This window comes from Manis javanica, chromosome 3 (assembly GCF_040802235.1).
Source record: "Manis javanica isolate MJ-LG chromosome 3, MJ_LKY, whole genome shotgun sequence".
NCBI classification, from domain to species: Eukaryota; Metazoa; Chordata; class Mammalia; order Pholidota; family Manidae; genus Manis; species Manis javanica.
The window spans coordinates 205,864,694-205,883,585 of NC_133158.1; the positions used below are offsets into that span (position 1 = coordinate 205,864,694).

Genomic DNA, 18,892 nt, shown 5'->3' on the forward strand with positions numbered 1-18,892 from the left:
GACTTTGCAGGAAGCACAGTCATAAAAGGAGACGGCCTGAGGCAGAGCATGAGGGGCACCTCCAGCAGCCACACCCACAGTCATGTGCAGCTCCACACAAGACACTGGATGAAAACCGGAGCAACCAAGCGCAGCGGTGGGGATTATTGAAAGAGGTGAATTCTGTCTCCTTCCAAGTCATTCTGTGACGGGCTGGTAGTTCAGAAACAGCTGGCAGTTACAGCATCACAGAGTCCCACTATGGAGAGGAGGAGCCTTGCAGAGCAGCGCCTCTGACTGTCCCTTTGTAGATGAGGAGAGTGGGGCCAAGCCCAGGCCAGCACCAGCCTTCAGTGTGTGCCAGCGTGACCTCCCTCTGTGTGCAGCAATACCTCCCACCCCACAGCCACTTCTTTGTTCTTCGCCACAGGTGCTGCTCCCGCACATGCAGAAGCCTCCATGCAACCAGGGAGCGCCGCCCCCTTCCAAGGCTGAGGCCTAGGGTGGGCACCGGGATAGATGACTTGAGCACAGCTGAATTTCAGCCCCTTTGCTCTCCCCCATGCAGACACAGCTTAGGAATCATGTGTGCAGTTCCTATGCAGAGCACACCCATGTGCATGTGGCCCACAGGCAACCTGGAGTCTCTCCTCACACCCACGGACCAACGTACGGGCTTTCTACCCTGCATTCACTTCCACCAGATTGTCTGTGGGTTCACAGCCTCCTCTTGGAAACCTGCCCTCTCTCCTCCTCCAGCCTAGGGATGATTTCAGCCCCATAACTCACTGTCACTCCCTGCCACCAAAGCTCTGTGGTCAGACAGCCTGAGATTGAGAGCTTGGTCTCAGAGATTATCAAGGGCAAGGGGTGGCCCATGGGCCAAGTCTGACTGCTCCTGTCTTGTAAGTGTAGTTATCCTGAAACACAGAAAGGCCCCATGATGCACACATTGCCTATGACTTCTTTCAAGCCACTGGTGGTTGCAACCAAGAAGCTTTGACCCACAAAGTCTATAATTCTTATTATCCAGTCCCTTATAGAACAAAGTTTGCCAGTTTGTGGCCTAGAACAACCTTTCTGAGGCTCAGAGAAGTGCAGTGGCTCAGCTAGGGGCACTAGCTGACACAGCCAAGCCAGAGCTTGAACCCAGAGCCTCTCTTGTACACCCCAGACTTCCTGATGAGAGAGTATGGCATCAGACCTTCACCTAGTTGCCAACCTGTTTTCTATATTCTGAGATCACAGAAGAGAGATGGTTCTGCTCAGAAAGCAGTGAGGTGACTCAGAACTCATTCCGAAACTAGGGTTAGGGGCCTGGAAGCCCTGCCTGCAGGTAACTCCCAAGAACCCGGGCAGGTCAAGCTGCTCTGCTCTTGCCCCTAGGGCCCCCCCAGGACCCAGCCTGCTCCCACAGGTGCTGGCATTGCCCTCAACTCCCAAGGCCAAAGCTTCCCGCCCTGGGTTCTGAGCTGGCATGTTCACAGCAGTGGCACATCCTCTGCCTTCATGCGTGGAGGAGGTGGCCGATCAAAGGGACACAAGAGAGCACAACACGTGGATGTTTTGTGGCCGCTGTCCCGGGTGACTCGCAGATCCATTCAACTCTGCTTTACAAATGCGAGGAGGTCTCCTTCTTGTTCTCCCCACCCTCCTGGTCTCTCGGCTCCACTTGGCGACGCTTCCAGGAGCACAGTCCAGGGCCCCATCTGCCCTGGCGAATCCATGAAAGCTTCTCCGACACAGAAGGGAGGAGGAAGGGAGACAACATTCCAAGGATGGATGGACCCCAACGCGGCTCCTCTTCCTGCCACGAGGAGTAACCCTGGGCAGCAGACGGATGCTGAGAATCCTCAGAGGTCCAGGGTAGCATGCCCACCGGGTAAAGGGGGCATGGCTGAGTGCCCACCGTGCCACACGGTGTCCCTGGGAGGCAGGGACTGCCACTCCCATCTTACAGATGAGAAAAACAATGTCTACACTGGATGTGGTCACCCAGTGGGTCAGCAAAAGATCTGGAATTCAAATCCAGGTCTGGCTGCCCCCCGAACGTGTCTTCCTTCCTCATCACTGTGGTGCCCAAGGCACGGGCAGTCCAGAGACAAGCAAGCAGGCTCCTAGCAGTCTGTCCTGTTGGTGGAGAGGCCATCTTCTAGCCGAAGACATTTCCCGTCAAGGTCATCATCCATCCCAACAAAATCAGGGTGGCCAACACCAAGGTGGATGTGCCCCATCCTGCAGGCCCCACCAGAGGCCTGGGCAAGGGTCCTGTCCCCAACAGCACCTGCTTTGCTCCTCTCCCCTTCCTGGGGCCACATGCTCCTGGACCTCATGAGCTAGTTTATGGAACCCCCTCACCATTTGCCCTGTGGGCTGAAGAGGGAGCAGAGAGCGCAGTGGTGAAGCCCAGATGAACTGGAGCCACCTAGTGAAGTGGCTGCCTTTGTCTGGCAGCCACAGAGCAGCACCAGGCAGGACACAAATGTGGAAGCTCAGTTCAGGCAGCAGCCCCAGACAGCAGTTAAAACGCAGACGCAAGAGCCGGCCCACCTGGGCTTGCGACCGAGCGCTGCCGCCCACCCACTATATGATCTTGGGCAAGAGAGCAACTTGTCTATACTTCAGTCTGCTCACCTGTAGAATGGGGTTACAGTGCCAGCCTCAGTGCCTCCCCGTGGAGATGGAATGAGTTACTCCTCATGCAGTTCTGCAACAGTGCCTGGCACCCAGTGTCTCAAATATATGTATTTTTAAGTATCTACGTTTGATTTTTATTTCCAGTAATGCTATTAAAATCCTTCTAAAATGTTCCCTCCCTTTTTTCTGCTCTGCAAGGTACAGCACAAAACAAGCACTTTGCTCTAGAAGCAGAATATGGCAAAGAATGTTCTGGTTAATTGATGCTCTGCTCAGCCACAATTTTATAAACATCTCATTTCAAAGCCCTTTCTATTTACTCGCTTGCTTTAACAGAAGAGATATAACAGTGAGGTACTGTGGCTGGGTTTTCAGAAAACACATCTGAACTTAGACATTCAGAGTGGTCACCTGGGCACACAGGGTGGGCTCAGGGCACTGGAGGCACAGAGCCGGGATCCACCTCTGTGCTGGCCTTTGTCTCTCTCCTCTCCCCATCGGAGCTTGCTTAGGGGTGAGAAGCACCTTAATCACCATCTAGTACAACTCTGTAGGTGAGGTAACCAAGGCTGAACAACAAGAGGAGAAGCCAGCCTTTCTACCACTAGGCCCACTACCAAGAAAGTTACCAACATCCTTCACTAGGTAGTGCTCCAAATTATTTTGAGTTTTCCTAAAAAGTTTAATCTGTTTATAGAAGATGGGTATCTACCCCCACTGAGAGTCTAAAAGAATGGGCAACGGGCTATGACTACTTCTACTTATGTTACTATGGAGCTTGTGACCCATTGCATCCCCTGAGCTCCTAGCCGACATGAGAGGGAAGGCCCAATTCAAACTCACTTCACAGATTAGAAAAGGCAGGCAAAGAATTTCTCCAGCCAGCAGGCAACACTGGAGTTTGCCATTATGTGAGTAAAGGAACATCTTTGTCTTAGGCATTTGGCATCAGTGGGGCAGAGCCAGGACTGGGGGACAAGCATGCAAACACACACACAGCCATGAGGCTCTTTGGCACTAAGCTAAACCACTGCAGGGGGACCATCAGGCCCTGGAAGCCCAGCGGCCAGCAGTGAAGCAGCACTGGGAGGTTACACCTGGGCTCCTGGATGGGCATCTCAGTGGGCAGGTGAGAGGTGGCCACCCTGGCTACCCAGGATCAGCCCAGCATCAGGAAGGTCTGGTGGAGGTCCCAGATAGGGCCTGAGGACCAAGTCAGGGCTTGTGTCTAGGGAAGGCTCATGAGAGCAGGGAAGCCTGTTTCCTAGAGATTCAGTCCCGGGAAACCTGCATTGCCACACAGAGTATGAAGGTAGTGCCACGGTGCAGGGGACCGAGACAACACCCGTGTCTGGTCTCAGAACAAGGCAGGGGCCCAGCTGTGCAGCTGCCACCACGTCAGCACAGGACCAGGGCACGGCTCTCTCTCTGCACCTGCCTCTTGGGATCCCCACCACCACGGGTCTCCACTGGGCTCCAGCTCAGTCCAGGGAGTCCTAGCTGCGCTAGGAGGGCAGCAGAGGCCAGGGCAGGGTGGGAAGCTGGTGGCTGGGCTTTGGCTGAGCAGCACTGCCCCAGGCCAGGAGTTTCCCCACGGATGGGGGGCAGCATTCCTGTGTGGTTTCAGTCTGGACAAGGCACTGGAGGCTAGGAAACAGGTAAGATGAGTTTGCAGACGATGCATGCCCCATGTCAGGAATCCTCAGGGGGCTGGAGGCAAAGCAAGCTCATTTTATAGACTTTGCTGACTGGGGGGTAAAAGCACAGTGGGCCTATACTTCATGTGGCTAACTCTCCCCAAAAGAACTCTGAAATCATTTTAGAACTATCTCTGGTGGCCCCTACTAATCTTCTCTGATGCCATTCGGCTTCTCTCCACTTATCTGTCCCCCAAGCCCAATCTCATTGTCTAGGCCTAAATGTCTTAATGTTACTAAGATTCATTCAAACCATTAAATTAATTAGCATTAAGATAGTAACATTCTTCCCAGTTTTATTTACATATTTTGAGAGGCTCAGAAAGAACAGGCATCTTCTCAACCAAAGGAATAAATATATAATGGTAAAATTTCAGCTATGTGATATCTGCATGAGGAGCTGTTTTAAGGCAGAGTAAAGCTGCCCAGCATCCACTCCTCCTTCATAATAGCACCTCATTTCCTTCTGGGAAATTTTCTCTCTCCCAGTATGCAACCAAAGGCTTATTTCCCCTTAAGGATACCAGATATGACATAGCATCCTCTCCCACCCAAGTCTGGTAGGAGGTAGGTACCAGGCCCCAAGTCAACCAACTGGACAACAGTTAGTGGTCATTTGTCACAGAGGCATCAGCCTGTTGACCCTGTAGATCCTGCCTCCTGATGTCCTGGTTCCTGAGCAGATGTTCTTTGGTTCTCGCCCTGGCTACCCCTGGTCCTTCTATCTCCCACAGACTCTGAGACACATCCCCCCCAAAGCCATTTAATGTTAACCAGTCTTTGCTGTTTGCAAAGAATGTGGGTTCCCAACTGAACACACACAAAGGCCAGTGGTGGCGTGGGGAGAGGGCTGGTTGGCTCACTGTCCCCCAAGGCAGAGGCTGGAACATGGCGAACCCCACTGACTCCCATCATGACTGATGTTCCTAGAATCCTCCAGAACAGGAGCCGTTTGGAGGGACCCAGGATTAGGGGAATGGAAAAGGGCGTTGTCTCCCAATGGTGACAGGATGGGATCGTGGGCAGCCTGGCAGGCCAGGCTGACAGCAGAAGCATCCCTCACTGAGCACCTTCCCTCCTCCCTCCTGTCGTGTGCTCACACTCACATGTGCACTCAACTCTCGTCAGCCCGCACACATGCACACATACACACTTACATGCGGCCAGCAGGCAGCCTCCCAGTCTTCTCCAGGCCCAGTGTCTAGATGGGGCAGAGGGGGCAGACGGAGAGAATGAGAAGGGATGGACCACCTGGGACCCAAGAGGCCAAGTCCCACCTCCACAATCACATACTAAATAAACCAGGGGTCCGGGGTCAGACAGCAGCCCACTCTACAGAAGAGAATAGGGCCACCCAGCAGCCTTACAAACATGCCTAGTTGTCTCCCCTCTCCATCCCCGCAGCTACTTTCATTCTCTCCCAGTTTGGGACCAATGGCCGTTGGCATTGATTGGGAAGGGAGGGATGGCAGGTGACAGGTGAATGGTCCAGCAGGCCCAGCACAACCAGGACTCCGAGACCTGCCAAGTATAAACTCATCTCCTACGGGAGCTCCATCACCTACGCCAAGGACGCGGGATGGGTGGAGGCGTGGGCATGCGCACATACACATTCCTGCGAGGTGCCCCGGGAGCCCAGGAAAGCAGCTGAGAGGGGGCGCTGAGCCCAGAACAAACCAGGGGGGGAAGGCACACCCAGAGGGAGGCAGAACACAGGCTGCGTCCTAGTACATTTATTGGAGCCTTGGCTACGTGTGAATGCGGGGCAGGAACCCCCACGGCGGCCCAGTCAACCCAACTGGGGCAGAGACACAGGGGGTGCATCTCCTTTTTCCCATTGTAGACAACATTATTAAAAAAAATAAACTTTACAATAATACATTTTCGCTCATTTGTTGGGGTATTTTTTCAATAGTTTTGTTTCTTATAAAAAGGAAAGAAGGGGGAAACCACACGATATATGTATATGGATGTGAATATACATATATGTAGAGAAAGGAGCCGTGTTATGTACATACAGTTGGCCTTTGGGAAAGGAGGGAAGAGAAGGTGGGAAAGGGGACAGGGAAGAAAGGGCGAGAGCCGCCGAGGCCACGCATGGGGCAGCAGGCCCCCACCACGCTCTGTGGGCCCCTCCCCCCACGGGGAGACCCACCAAATGGACCAGAAGAGCCAACAAATTATCGTTTGTCTTTGATTTCAAAATTCCTGCCACCAAGGAGGAAGCATGAAACCCGGCGCCCAAGAGACTGTTCCAGGCGGGCTTTGTTCCCAAGCCCCCTGCTACAGCCAGGGGTCCCCAGTGCCACACCCTCTGCAGGCATCCCTGGGGCTCCCAGGTCAGAGAGAGACCTGCTCCACCCGGGTGAAAGAAACTCCATCCTTGAAGCCAAGTGGAGGCACAACGTGCCCAGCGGGCCCCAGGGCCCAGCCTTGCTGCTCTGCCACCCAACGCCACCCGCCGAGCCCTCCACAGATCTCTGGAATGGGTGTCTTGGGAAGAGCAGCCGCAGCATCCTGCTCCCAGCTCGCGTCACCACAGCCAGAGTCCCTTGGCCTGCAGGATGTCCCCTCAGTCTCTTACATCAGCAGGGTGGGGAGGAAAACCCCAGGAGACAGTGAAGAGCATTTCTAGACCCTTGTGCCTCCCTGGCACTGGGTGTCCCTTGACAGGGGACCTCCTGGCTAGCTTCAGGCCGCCCGCCTGCTTGTCTGTTTGGTTTAGAAAATCTTCTCTAGAGAAGAATCCTGGGAGAGACAAGTTCAGAGACAAGTTGGGAAAAAAAATTTTTTTTTTGCAAAGGGGTGTGTGTGTGTGTGTGTCTGTGTGTGTGTTTCCATTTTGTCAGGCAGGTGTCCTCATCCATGTAGCTCTTGGAAATCTCCCAACAAGGCTCCCAGAGCCTACAAGGCCAGCTTCAGCATCAAGAAAGAGACAGCAGTCAAGGCAGCCGAGGGTCTGGCTCTGCAGGGCCCTGAGTTAGGTCTGATCACCTTGTTACTCCCTGGGATGATATTAGTCGTGAGCTGCAGCCACAGCAGAAGGGAGACAGAAGCAAAGAGAACAACACAAGACAAAAAAAAAGTCAGCAGGGCCAGGGTCACGTAAAGGGAAAGACTCAGGAAGTGGACTCCTTGAGCCACTGGGGGATTGGGGGCAAGAGGCAGCCTCTGCAGGCTCCTCCCAGCCCACCCAGGGATACTCAAATCTGTAGTCACTCGGAAACAGAGCCAGGCTTCTGTGGACCTGGGCTGGGACCTGGGCTCAGGGAAGCAGCCCGGCGGTCCCCAGAGAAATCACTGCCCTTCCCACCTCAGCTGATGCTGCCAAGTGAAGGTCTGCAGACAGACAGCGAGGAGAGGGGTGGAAAATCAGCTCTGGGGTCCGCACAGACCTGTTCCTCGTGAGGAGAGCAGAGGGAAGCCCCATCTCCCTGCTCCTAAATTTGCTCAAATCCCCCCTCCGTGAAGCTGCCCTGCACATCTCTGTGTGAGCTCTCTCCTTCTATAGCATCTCACACTGCCTTCTCCTCCCAACTAAGTTATATATACGCGAGACACGTAGTCACAGGTGTTTTCCTATGCTGGGCTCCTTCTAGGAAGGGACTGGGTCTTCCACCTCTACGTCTCCTCAACACTACTGAACCAGTGCAGAGCGGGTGCTCAATACACTTGTCCTACAGAGTCAGGAAGGCTTGTGAGGCCGTGTGCTCCAAGCAGCCACTGGCGTCTCTCCCGAGGACATAGCTGTGGCCTCTGCACAGCCCCCCAGCAGAGTGAGTGCCCACCCAGGTCCAGATGGGCCAGAAGCTCAGCTGGCCCAGCCCATACAATGGCCTCTCGGGTGCAAAGCTCACCTGGGAAACAGCCCCCTCTGGCTCAGTCCCCTGCACCCACCCACCCCCACCAATGCCCCTCACTCACCTCTGTGAAGCACATGCTTAACTCTTCGGAGTTATTGGCCTTCAGTCCCTGCTCCTGAGGGAGAGAAGGCACTAGTGAGAACAGGTCCCTGGGACTGGGTCTGGCTGGCTTTGTCCAATGACTTAGGTGAGACTGAACATTCCACGGCCCTGCCGTCCACCACTGGCATCCTTAAGCATGGGGTACGCTCAAAGAGCAGTGGCTTAATCCCATGAGGCACAAAGGGCTTTGCCCCCTGCTGATACCCTCAGCAATTAGGGCCTGTCTCCTCCAGTCTTCTCTAAGACACTTCAAACTCTGCTGTCTAATACAGCATGATGTAGTGATAAGCCATCTGCATGTCTCTCTGCTATACTCAGGTCTTCTTGACAAGGTAGGGACCATATCTTCTTTTTCTTGCACTGAGCAGTGTCTGGCTCATAATAGCCCTCAGTAAATGTTTACTGGATTCATGAATCAATCAGTCAATCAGTGCTACAGATCAGAATTGGCATCCAAGTGCCAGCTCCAAAAAGATCATGAGCCCTCATCTGAGCTCATGGGGAAGAGAGCTGTGATTAATTAGTGTTGTCTGCCACTGGTGCATGTTAGGTAGACATCTGGCAACAGTGCCAGGTGCTGGCCATTCCACCCTAAATGGATGTGTAGCATCTGGGAGCTCTGCGGTCAAGGTAAGGTATGAGAATGAGAGGCTGGCTTGGTGATAATTCCAGGACTCTCTACTCTCGCATGGCCACCTGGGTGCACCCAGAGGGTGTGCATGAAGAACAGGCCTTTGTTATCCTCATCATCATTGTGGTGATTCATGGGAACCAGATGGGGACCTGATGTTTTTATTCTGGCTTCAAATGGCCTCATTCCCAAGGTACTTGTGGGGAAGCTTTGGCCAGCAAAAGTAGCTGGGAAGCCCAAGATATTATTCCTAATCACTGTTCTTGGCCAGAAGTATCAATAAACTGTTGGACATCACAGGCAATCTACCACCCAGGGCATCTGGTCAGCTAAACAAGACCCCAGCTGTCACAGAGGCCCAGCCAACAGGAGAGTCACTACCCATGCTGGAGATTGGCCATGGTGACAACGAGCACAGCAGGAATGGAACGAGGGCCCCAGGAAGATCCTGCTCAGGATCAGAGCACCAATGATTAGCAATGATTCCAGGCACTGAGATACAGCCTGCATCCCTGAGGAAGGGCCCTTCTGGGCCTGCAGACTAGATTCCACTGCCCAGGACCCAGTGCAATCCAGCCAAGGCCATGGAGGTCACTGCTGGATGGAGCCCGTCCACCCACATCAGAGGCCGAGCTGTCACCACTTCTGCCAGGTGATGGCCCCCACCTTCACCAGTCCCCACTCGGTCACCTCCCTAAGCAATTGTACATCCTGTGGCCTGTCAAGCTGTGTGCCACATGGCCTGACACTCTTCCTTCCAGCACCCTTTCCTGCTTTGCTCTTCTGAGCATGGCAGGTCCATCTCTGCCCCCTCCAGGTCCATGTCCTCTTCCCCCCTCCCCAACAGTGCTCACTAAATACGGAACCTGTGTGGAACCAGACAGCTGGGAAGCAGGGTCCTCACCCCCACTTCAACCAAAGCAGTTCTGGGTTTGTTTTATATGTTGGAGTTATGCACAGAATTGTTTTTAAAAACAGTCTACTGCCATAAAAATAAATCAGGTTTGAGAAAATATCTAAATTAAACTGTCTCTAAGGCAGCCAATATACCTTTGCCTGGCAGGATGCCAGCTTCCTGGGTCCTGGACACGGACCTGACATGGCTGGCTCTTGAGGGCTGTCCCCCATCTCAGCCCACGTGGTGAGAAGCCAGCATACACAGGAGCACCAGGGCAAGGCCTCCACCCACAGGAGGGAAGAACCCTGAATGTGGGCATGGATTTTTCTCCCCTGGGCATTCAGCACACCTGCAACATGTGGCCTGGCAGCCTGGGAGCCTGCTGGACCGGAGTGTCACTGGTTCTGGAAGCCTTAGATGAACGCTGTGGATGTCGGATATAAGCTGGGTCGTAACAGCCAAGGGACAGTCTCTGCCCCAGGTGCACCCTCCACCTGACTTCCAGAAAACACAGAGCGGGCAGAGGAGGCTGCAGTAACTGCCCCCAGGGGCAAACCCAAGACCCAGTCCCAGGCACCCAGAACAGCGTGGGTGCTTGCCTACCAGCCAACCTTTCTTGAAAGTGGCGTATGGGGAAGGTGCAGAGAGAAATGTTCCACCAAAATCCAGAGGCTCAAACTCACTGCCTCTTTCTCCATGAACTCTCCCCGGCTGCTCCCCCCTGCAAGGGGTCCCAAAGATGAATGAGTCACCACCCTGCTCACAACCTAATGAGAGAAACAACATCCACACGGTCACCGCCATACCAGCTCAGGAACTGGGAAGGGGACAGGCTGCATCCTTCCCCAACCCCCCAGGCTGCAAGCTATCTGTTGAGGCCATGCCACCCAAAGCCACCCTTGATGCCGACCTCACCCAGTTTTCTTAGACCCTGAGGGAACACGTCTGGGAGAACAGAGGTGGGAGGCTCCAGGTCCTGCCCCTCTCATACTCAGAGCCCCTAAGTCCCTGAGGCAGGCTCAGAGTCGGCCTCAAGGTCACTGGGTCTGCGGTGTCCCAGAGGGCATGGCCTGGGCTGCTAAGATGGCAGGGGGCAGGGCTTCTAAGAGGAGGGCACAGGGACCTCGTGGGGGAAGCTGACCTTTGTGTGCACTGCAGGCCACCAGAAGCATGAAAGAACTGTCCACACAGGTGGCACTGGGGGGCCAAAGGGGAAAGAATGCAGACATAGAGGCAGGATGGCAGCAGAAGCAAGGTCCAACCTTCTAGAAATTTCTCCCAGAGGGGCCCTTTGCCCAGGAAGTTGGAAGGACATTATTATCTTCCTCTTCCTTGCCAACCTCTGCACCACACCTGAAGCTGGGTTGGCAGCCCCAGAGCCTTGCTGGTCTGGCCCAGGCGCTAGGGACCAAGTCCAGTACTGCCTCTCTGGGAAAACTGCTGGCCCGAGCACGCCAGCAATCTCCTGTGTCCCCTGTGTCTGTTCCTGGCCCCACCCCAAATCTCAGTGCCCTTGGCCACCTCCTCCTGACACATTCACCCCAATAACACACCTTGTCCCCCTCTACTCCCTGCCACCCCCTCATCCAACCCCTCCTTTCTTGCCTCCTGCTATCTACGGACTCTCACCCACAGCGAATATCTAACAGGTCTCCGCGTGTCTCTCCCTTGCCGACCAACCTCCACCTGCTGTCGGATTACCCCCCCAAGTCAGAGTCCTGCCTTTTCACCACAACACTCCCCATTCAAGAGCCTTCGGTGGCCTCTCAACACTTGTCCACTCCAGCTGCCCGTCTGATTTACTCCCCACTCCTTCCTGCCCAGTAGGCCTCAGCCAACCCACGGCCTGCCGGCCCTCTAGATCGGGGGTAAGCAAACCTTCTCTGCAAAGGGCCAGACAATCACTGTTTCAGGCTTTGCCAGCCATGCAACAACGTCTGTCACAGCTACTCCACTCGGCCTGTAGCACCTGGACAGCATGTAAACTATAGGGTGTGCTGTGCCCCAACAAAACTTAATTTATCTAAATGGCCCGCAGACCCCCTGCTCACCTGCTCTGTGCTGTCCTGACTCTGCGCCTTTGCTCCCACTTGCCCTCTGCCCTGGGATGCCCGAGGCTGCTCCACCCCAATTCCACGTCTCCACACGTTCTCCCTGCTCCTCCAGGCCTGGCAGGGGGTTTACTTTGTCTCTGAGCCTTGCTTCCACTGCTGGGCTACAACAGCCTCCCTCTGAACCTGTAACGCTCTATCGGCCCTCTCAGTGTGCTGACTGCTTTCCCCCCTACCACTACCTGACCACGCAGCTGCGCATCTTATCAGCCTGAGGCCCACGGACCAGCCTCGTACGTTTGTGGCCCTCTGTGCCTGGGACACAGGAACATGCAATAAGAATATGTGTTGAATGAATGCACTGAAGGATGGATAAGGGATAACAAATAAATGAAGAGCTGGAGGGAGGGGAGAGAAAAGAAAGAAGGTGCTCAAGTCTTCCAAGGCTCTGAAACAAGCCGCACCTGCACATCGGAAACGGACGCCTAACAGACACAGGGACACAGCGACAGGCCTCTTAGCCATGTTCTGATGCCCGTGGGTCTGTGTTCTGGGGAAAAGCCTCACGCAGGGAACAGCAGGAGGAGAAGACAGGCGGTGGAAGGTTGCTGAGCGTCCTGCAGGCATGTGGTGAGGGGGGCTTACAGCAACCCACCCAAACGCACTTTTAATTGCCCCAGATGTGGTGGGCAGTACAGAGGCAAGAGCAGAAATTGGCTGGTGGAGGCAAACAGAGCCCAGGAGATTGTGTGCCAGGGCTGTGCAGCCCCAGGAAAGGGGAGACCCAGCTGATCGGATGGGGCCCTAAAACTGGCCCAGACGACCAGCAGGGTGTGCCAAGGACTCCAGAAACAGACCCCGGCCAGGGAAAGCACTGACCCACCGCCAGGCCTCCCCCGGCCCCACTGCTCCACCCTATCCCAGGCCCCACCATACGAGGACAGAGCCTCCTGGCCGATCCTGGACTTCTTCGCCTCCTAACCCTCCTGGCACACAGAGGGAAGAAAGCTAAACCGCAGTAAAGCACACACAGGAATGGAGAGCAGGGCGTCCCCATAAACGCAATGAACTGGGGACTCTGGCTTCTCTCCCTCAGCCTGCCTGGAGCACCTACTCAATGCCACATACCGTGTACTGGGTTGTACAGGGCTACCAAGAGGGTGGGATGTAGCCCTGATCCCAGGGATGCGCACCTGGTGCAGGGAAAATATGTCATGGCAGGGGCTCAAATGAGGCCAGCAGGGGCCTAAGTGAGTAAATGCAGCAGCCCTGCCTGGATAGAGTCAGGGACACCATCCCAAAGGTGACATATCCCAGTGAGACTGACACATCCCAATGGGATTCCCAGGCAGAGATTGGAAGAAAGGGCAAGCAGAGGCCCTTCACTCGTGTGTGTGTGCGTGTGCGTGTGTGTGTGTGTGTGTGAGAGGGAGAAGGGACAGAGCATCCTGCAGACCCTGCCGTGCTTTCTGCAAGTGCCAGACAGTCCCGGGTGGCAGAGCCACCTGGAGCCGGGCCGGAGTGGGTGCCTCTGACAGCAGGGCTCTGCAGCACCAGGCTGCCCCAGACACAGGGACAGTTCAGGGCCTCCAAGCTCCTGGCTCCTCTGTGGTGTCCAGGGCACCCACAGTTCGCCTCAGCAGCCCTGTGATGAAGACAAGCCTTCTTCCAGCCCCAGGCCCTGCCCCCACCACAGGAACGGCTTTTGGGGGGCAGACTGGGAGGAGGCAGCACAGTGCAGCCAGAAGGAGTCTGTGCAGGGGGCTCGGGGGGCTGGGGGCTGGGGACAAGTTACTGTCCTCACTGGCCATCCGTCCTTCGGGGTTTGAGGAGGAGATCTTGGAGGACCCTCTGGTCCTAACAGCCAGTCACTCATGCGGGGGCCCTAACTGGCTGCCACCTCTGGGTCAGTGAAGAGAATCCCTAAGGCTTCCCCAAGGGGCCAGGTCTGTGAATGGGAGAGGACAGAGATAAGCAAAATGACCTTGCCTCTCTCTCCAAGGGTCTCTGGGGCACAGGGCCACCCCCACCCTCCCTTCTACCCTGACCTCAGCTTCCTGCCTCTGCCCTCACTTGGGGACCCTCCTCTGTAGCCATAGGATGCTATCATTAACAAGGGTTTCAACAGCCACCACAGGGCCCTTGCAAGCCAGCAGAGCTCAGAGGGTGGCTACCAGCTGGGGAGGGTACAAGCCTCCTACAACAGCCACCAGCCAAGCTAGGGCAGGGACAGGGATGAGGCGTATTCACTCTGCACTCCCAGAACTGGCATGGACTAGTAGGTGCTCATTAAAACGACTGTCCTGAAATGGGATCAGGGCCCCTCTCCTTCAGTTTTTGTGAGAAGGAACCTCAGTGGTGGTGGGTGGGCCCTGCAGGTCTGCTTCTCCTCCTGTCCTCCTGGGATGGCTGTCCCCAGCTGTCCCGCCCAGAGGGATTAATCAACAGACCCTAAGTGGATGGTCTCTGGGGCAAGGCCTGGGGGAGTCCCTGCTGGTCAGCCCCCAAGGCCTGGCCCTCCGGGTTCCTCACACCTCACATATGCACTGATTGGAAGCAACCCAAGTGTGAGACAAGCCCCAGACAGCGAATCTGCGGACCACCAGGCTGGGGCGACAGTTCAGTGAGCTGCTAAGGGGAAACAGAAATAAAGGGGTGGCAGGGCCATAGTGCAGCAAGCAACTATGAGAGTGGGGAGAGATCGGCGGCCACCTGCCAGCCAGCCCCTGCCTGGGTGGTGGCCCTGAGGGGCTCAGGAAGGACAGGCAGCACCACGGGGGCTGGTGGCCCTCAGGGACATGTGGACCACGGTGGGGCGGGGCCACCTGACAGGTGGCACAGCCCAGACCGGTCACACTGACTGCTACTAGCATGAAACTAAGCCTGCGACTGCGCAGCAGCCCCCAGCCCCGCAAGCATGCCCGGTGTAATGAGGAGCTGCCCAAGGATGATGCAGCACCTCAGCCCACGTTGGGGGGTGACCTAATGGAGGGGCGCTGGGCATGGAAGAGGCCCTGCCGAACCTACTGAGGGCACCTGGAGGGCGGCTGGTACAGAATGGAGCCCACAGTGGGGGGTGGGGGTGGAGGGGGTGAGGGGTGCTTCCCACCAGGACCACACAGCACTGGCTGCTGGGGGGCCATGGGTGCCCAGGGACCTGAAGACCCACACCCTCTGCCTAGCCCCACCCTGCTCAAGTCCTCACCCTGCACTGTGAATGCCTGCTGGGTTTTCCCAGCTTTACTGAAGTTATTTTATCAAAATTGTGTATATTTAAGGTGTACAACCGAATGTCCAATATGCATATACACTGTGACATATTCACAAGCCAGTCAATACACCCATCACTCACACATTTATGGCTGCCCTGTTCTTTTTGTGGTAAGGGCACATCAGGTCCACCCTCTCAGGAAGTGTCAGGTACACCGCACCATGCTGCCCACTAGGGTCACACTGCTGTGTGCCAGCATGGCAGGACCTACCCGTCTGGATAACTGAGACTTTGTAGCCATGCCCACCTTTGGGTCCAGGAGCCCACTGCCCTACTCAGACTGTAGGCTGCTCTGCCTCATGCCCGGCCAGGCCCTGTTCCCCATCCCCACACCTGCACTGCACTGTGTCCCCAATGTACCTCACCCACCTGCTTCTTTGGCAACTGCAGTCCCAGCTCCGGCCTGAAACATCCCCCTCGGCCCCCAGCCCACCACCATGCCCTTCCCTCCCTCTTCTGCTCTCCCCGATATTCCACACAGGCCCTCTGTCAGCCTCTTTGGTCTGAGGTGGCAGGGGGTGGGGGGCGAGAGAGTATGTGTATGTGTGTGTGTATATGTGTGAGTGTATCTGTGTGTATATGGATATGTTTGTATGTGTGCAAGTATATGTGAATGAGTGTATATGTGAGTGTGTATGAGTCTGTACGTGTGTGTGCATGTATGTGAATGAGTGGGTGGGTGGGCAGGTGGGGGGTGTGGTTTGACGAGCACCGACCTCCTAGGTAGGGAGTCCACTGTGGCAGATGGCGTGACGGCGTGAGGGTAGCTCAGCAGAGAGAAAGGCTACGTGGGGAGCCCTAGGACGTGCCTCCACGGTGCCACACTATCCCCTGTTGGGACACCGACCTCAGTCCACGTCTGATGCTTGCTGAATTGTCTGACCTTCAACAAGACCATAAGGGCCACAGAACCCAGGACTGTGTCTGCCTCGTTCACTGGCACCTCCCAGCATCTCCCATGAGGCCTGACACACAGTGCATACATGACACACACTGGATGTGTGGACAGAAGGACAGGTGGATGGTGGATGGCCAGTGAACAAATAAACATTATGAGTTTGGGGCCAGGTGGAGGTTTGCAGTCCCGTTCCACCACTAACCAGCTGTGACCTCGGGGGTCCCCCAGCCCCTCTGGGCCAGTCTCCTGAGTGTATAACAGGGACGCCATGCCTCCCTGCATGAGGACTCGATGAAACAGGTAGTGAGTCCACTAGCACACTGCCTGCTGAGCAGATGGTTACTGAGTGGTACCCAGTGCCTTTCTCTGGCACCCCTGGCATCTAGCACAGCCCTGTGACAGACCAGGTGCTCCATACTCGCCAGGTGAAAGCCTAGTGAATGAATACTTGAAAAACTAGCCCCCAACAGCTCCTCTGCCTCTTGGGTCCTGGCCCAGAGGGGGAGCTTGGCCCCCAGTGTGCTAATTCCCACCCGCCTCCAGCACAGCTCTGCCTCTCTGGGCCCTCGGCCTGCCTGGGCTCTGGTTCCCAGCTGGGGGGCCACGTCCCCTCACCTGGACAGACGTGCATGTGGTGATGACGCTGGTCCCAAGGCCGGTGCTGTCGCTGAGGTCATCTGGCAAAGAAGGCATTTTCTCCACCCTGGGGGCCTGCGTGGCCTGGACTGCTGGGTTTTTAGGGGACAAGTTCACATCTGTGCCATTGCCAAAGGCCTGGATGGCATTCCCTGTGGGCAAGAGAGCAGGCAGACACTGCGAGGTCAGGACCACCCCCAGCGCTGCTGCCCTTCACCCCCATCCACTCGCGTCCCTATAATAGCTCAGGGCTGGGGACAGATGGAAGCTAGCCCAGCTTAACTTTGCTGAAGCTGCCCTTCAGATGCCTACCAGTCTCACATGCAGAGAAGAAAATAGCAAGAGGGAGGTTGAAAAAGACAGAGAAACCGAGAAAGAAAGAAATGTAGGTGAGAGAGAAGAGGGGAGAAGGGGAGTGTGGGAAGCCGGTGGGAAGCCACCTGCTGACACCCCTTCGGTGACCCACATCACCACGCCTGCCACCTGTAAGACCCTAAGGTCCTAAAGCTTCGGGTCTGCAGGGCCTGTCGTGGGAAGCCCTCGCTCTGTCTCCCCAGATTACTCCAGGCTTCCTCATGTTCTACAGCAAGACTGAGTGGTTGGCAGTTCCCATAACCCACCTCTGCCCAGGGGGCCGGGCACACCCTCCCTGCCCCCTCAGCGGACCGAGGCCCCACTATCTGTGGGCCAGCCTCTGAGAAGCCTCCAGGGCCGCATCCTGCAGGCTGCCTGGGCATCCCCACCCTGGGCTCCTGAAGAGCATGGGCAGACCTCCACCCCAAAACCATCCACTCTGTACTATGATCACGGGGACCCCGACACCACACCTCCTTCAGGTTGCAAACTGCCCAGCCACAGTCCCTGCATGCAGACAGGAAGGATGGAGAGACAGATGGAAGGAAGAAAGGAGGGATGAAAAGAGGGAGGAGATTTCGAGTGGGGTGTCAGACTGGGGTGACAGACCTGTGGCAACCTCTCTCTTCAGCCTTTGGATTAGAAGTTGGGTGAGTTGAAAAGAAAGCCACTGATTCTAAGGACAAATAGATTCATAAAGGAAGACAGATGCTGAGGTCCTCCCCCCAGGGCTGTCCCCAAAGGGTCCTGGATGAAGGTGTCAGGGTAACAGACCAAAAACTTTTGGCCCTGACTTGACACAAGATCAAGGCCTCCAGTGGCAAACAGGCTGGCCTGGCTGCAGAGCGGTGTGGAGGCCCACGACCCGATCCCAGGTCTCTGTGGTCAGCACTCATGCCGGAGAAGCCTGGAAGCCCTCTCGGCCAATGCGGACGGAGGGCAGGGCTAAGACAGCCTTCCAGGGCCCCTGGGGCGGGAAGGGCGCAAGGGCTGCCTCTGGGCGCGGCGAGGACCCCGCGGGGCTTACGGAGGCACGGGTTCTCGGCGAAGTCCCTGAGGAACTTCTCACAGTCCTCTTCCATGTTCCCGCTCCCACGACAGCTGCACCAGGGGGACACCACGATGCTGGTGGGGCTGGAGTCCACGTAATTGGGCGTTATGTCAAACCCTGGGCAGGGAGACAGGGAGGCGAAGAGAGGGGAGGTAAGGCCTGCTCTCTGGGCCCCCAGCCCCAGACATACAGCAAAGAGGCTTGGGACCCTCCCTCCCCCCTACCTGCCCCCCAAACACACACACATCCCAACTCACAATCCGAACTCTGAGCGTTACTATCCCAACGATCTTGGGAGGCAGAGGGGGCAGAGGGGCATGAGCCCGGGAGACTGACCAGGACAGCGAGGGGACACCCCGGAGCCCGTCCTGGAGCATGAACCCTTGTTTCTCATTCGCCCACACGCAGAGGGTGTGCTCCGAGTCAAGGAGACTAAGGCTCACGTCCTGGGCTTAATCCCAGGGCCAACGTTTATTAGCCTGGTGAACCTGCGTAACTTACTTAACTTCTTGAAGCCTCAGTTTCCCCTTCTGTAAAATGGAGACACCTCCCTAGCAAGCACTGCTGTAAGAACTCAACAAGACTGTCCTTGTGAACTGCTTAGCACAGCTCTGAGAATGTCAGAACTATACAATAAATGTTACCTTTTCTTCTTATTTCAAAAGCCTTAGGAGGCCCCTGGGGCCCTCCTCCCCGATGATAAAGAGCTGGCTTCTCCCCTGGTTTCTCATGACAGTGCTATGCCAAATCGCCACGGAGAAGGGGAAGCTCACACTGTCCGACAAGGAGCCTTGAGCTGGCCCTCAGCGCCTGCCGGCAGAGGA

The 18,892-nt window shown here is 55.9% G+C and overlaps 1 protein-coding gene across 4 annotated transcripts in view; it reads right to left on the bottom strand.

The window, feature by feature from the left end:
• Positions 1–7,089: 7,089 nt before the first annotated feature.
• Positions 7,090–18,892, bottom strand: part of GFRA2 (GDNF family receptor alpha 2) — a 158,820-nt gene continuing 147,017 nt past the window's right edge. For all 4 annotated transcript variants that reach the window (XM_073232643.1, XM_073232644.1, XM_073232645.1 and 1 more), the window contains 4 exons: positions 18,045–18,185; positions 16,643–16,815; positions 8,238–8,291; positions 7,090–7,340 (listed from right to left, as the gene is read on the bottom strand). In XM_073232643.1, coding sequence (XP_073088744.1) covers positions 7,218–7,340; positions 8,238–8,291; positions 16,643–16,815; positions 18,045–18,185 — 491 coding nt within the window. In that variant the 3' untranslated portion in view covers positions 7,090–7,217. The remainder of the gene's footprint in view (positions 7,341–8,237; positions 8,292–16,642; positions 16,816–18,044; positions 18,186–18,892) is intronic.